Raw genomic sequence first — 1,756 nt, forward strand, 5'->3', positions numbered from 1 at the left:
TGTGTGTGTGTGTGTATTGTGCAGATTGATTTATTATTTGTTTACATGATGAGAAGTTTTGTTTTATGATTGCAGGAGCAAAGCAATCTAGCTTGCAAAAACAGATTTCTTCGAGGGTTCAAAGGCCCCAGAAAGTTTCTACTCAAATAAGTATAGCTGTAGATTCTAATGAACCCTGGACTATGCTTGCACACAAGAAGCCACAAAAGGAGTGGATTCCTTATAATCCCAGAACAATGAGGCCTCCTTCTCTTGATGAGGATACAAACTTTATTAAGCTCATATCCTGGAATGTTAATGGCTTGAGGGCTTTGCTCAAGCTGAAGAGTTTCCCTGCGCTTCAACTTGCCCAACACGAAAATTTTGATGTCTTGTGCTTGCAAGAAACTAAATTACAAGCAAGTGATTATAGATTATTTTTTTCCTCATTAAGGAAACTAAAGTTTGTCCTTTTAGAACCACAAAAACCCATCTGGAACTGAGATAATTTCTACAACAAATCTTCTCATTTCAGTTGTCTAATAGCTGAGTAGTTACGTTTTAACATGAATAGGAGAAGGATGTGGATTTGATCACGAAGAATCTGATTGATGGCTATGATAACAGCTATTGGACCTGTAGTGTTTCAAAGCTGGGTTATTCTGGAACTGCTATTGTATCAAAGGTATTGTTAAATCCCTTTGCCTTTCTTTGCTCAACCTCAGTATTGAGTTGAATCAAATTTCTTAGTTCCCTTTCAACATCCTATCTCGCTTAATGGTCCTTTTCTTTTCTTACTATGGTTCTTTGGCATTCCTTCGAAGAAGATGACTGATAATTATAGGTTTTATCATGAAGGATTAAAGACAGGCTTTACCTATGGATTTATGATAGGTTTGAAATGGCACATGATATGGATACAAGTTGACACAAAAATAAAGATGATTTTTCACTTAAATTAGGGCAAACACGTATGTTATTTCACGGATATCAAATCAAAGCAATAAAACACGAATATATAAATGATTAACACTTAAAATTCGAGAGATATGCAATCTCTTCCAATTACTACAATTCAAGAGATATCCCTCAAACCCTATCCCTAAGATTCCAAGACGACAATTCTCATGTATAACCCTAACTCTAACCTATTAAGCCCTATTATACCCAACACTAATAATAATAAAAGGTTTATTTGACTTTAGGCTAATAAAAGACAAAATTACCCTTAGGTTGGTGCGCAACAATACCCCTCCCAAAAAGTCTCCTCAAGATATAAAAAATTGACGGTGTTCCTCCTTCTCTATGGAAATCATCTTTGTTTCTTCATCCCCTACCTACTAATCACATGCTGTGAGAACCTGTAATGTTTGATTCTTACAACGGTGTTCCAGGGAAAACTTCTCATCGCACAGAAAATGTAACCACTGGCTTGCCTGTTCTAAATCTGTGTCTCTATAAGACACTTGAAGTTGACCCCTAGACAAACCCCCAATATTCTTCTCTTTCGGCATCTCTCCCTGAAATGACATCATCTAGGTCTTCGCTGTCATGGCCGTTGAGGCAATCTTGTGGAATTCTTCCATGGTGCTACTTTTGTTGGACTTCTCTATGTGGTTATTGTCCTCCACCATATGGGTTAGCTCTATCGTCTCTTTCAATTCCCGCGGTCTCCATAGTCGGAGTGTTGCCCATATGTCGGGCTTTAGGCTCTTCACCAAATTTCTCTCCAATCATATTTCAGAAATCTCCCCCCAGTTGTCCCAACGGTAGCTCG

The 1,756-nt window shown here is 37.9% G+C and overlaps 1 protein-coding gene across 1 annotated transcript; it reads left to right on the forward strand.

The window, feature by feature from the left end:
• Window positions 1-75: 75 nt before the first annotated feature.
• Window positions 76-664, forward strand: LOC110035244 (DNA-(apurinic or apyrimidinic site) lyase, chloroplastic-like; the record flags this gene model as incomplete). The annotated part of the gene is made up of 2 exons (XM_020739476.1): window positions 76-398; window positions 554-664. Coding segments are annotated over 2 exons (434 nt in total), but the record flags the coding sequence as incomplete, so codon positions are not given.
• Window positions 665-1,756: the final 1,092 nt, after the last annotated feature.

The sequence above is a fragment of the Phalaenopsis equestris genome, unplaced genomic scaffold, assembly GCF_001263595.1.
Source record: "Phalaenopsis equestris unplaced genomic scaffold, ASM126359v1 Scaffold196978, whole genome shotgun sequence".
NCBI classification, from domain to species: Eukaryota; Viridiplantae; Streptophyta; class Magnoliopsida; order Asparagales; family Orchidaceae; genus Phalaenopsis; species Phalaenopsis equestris.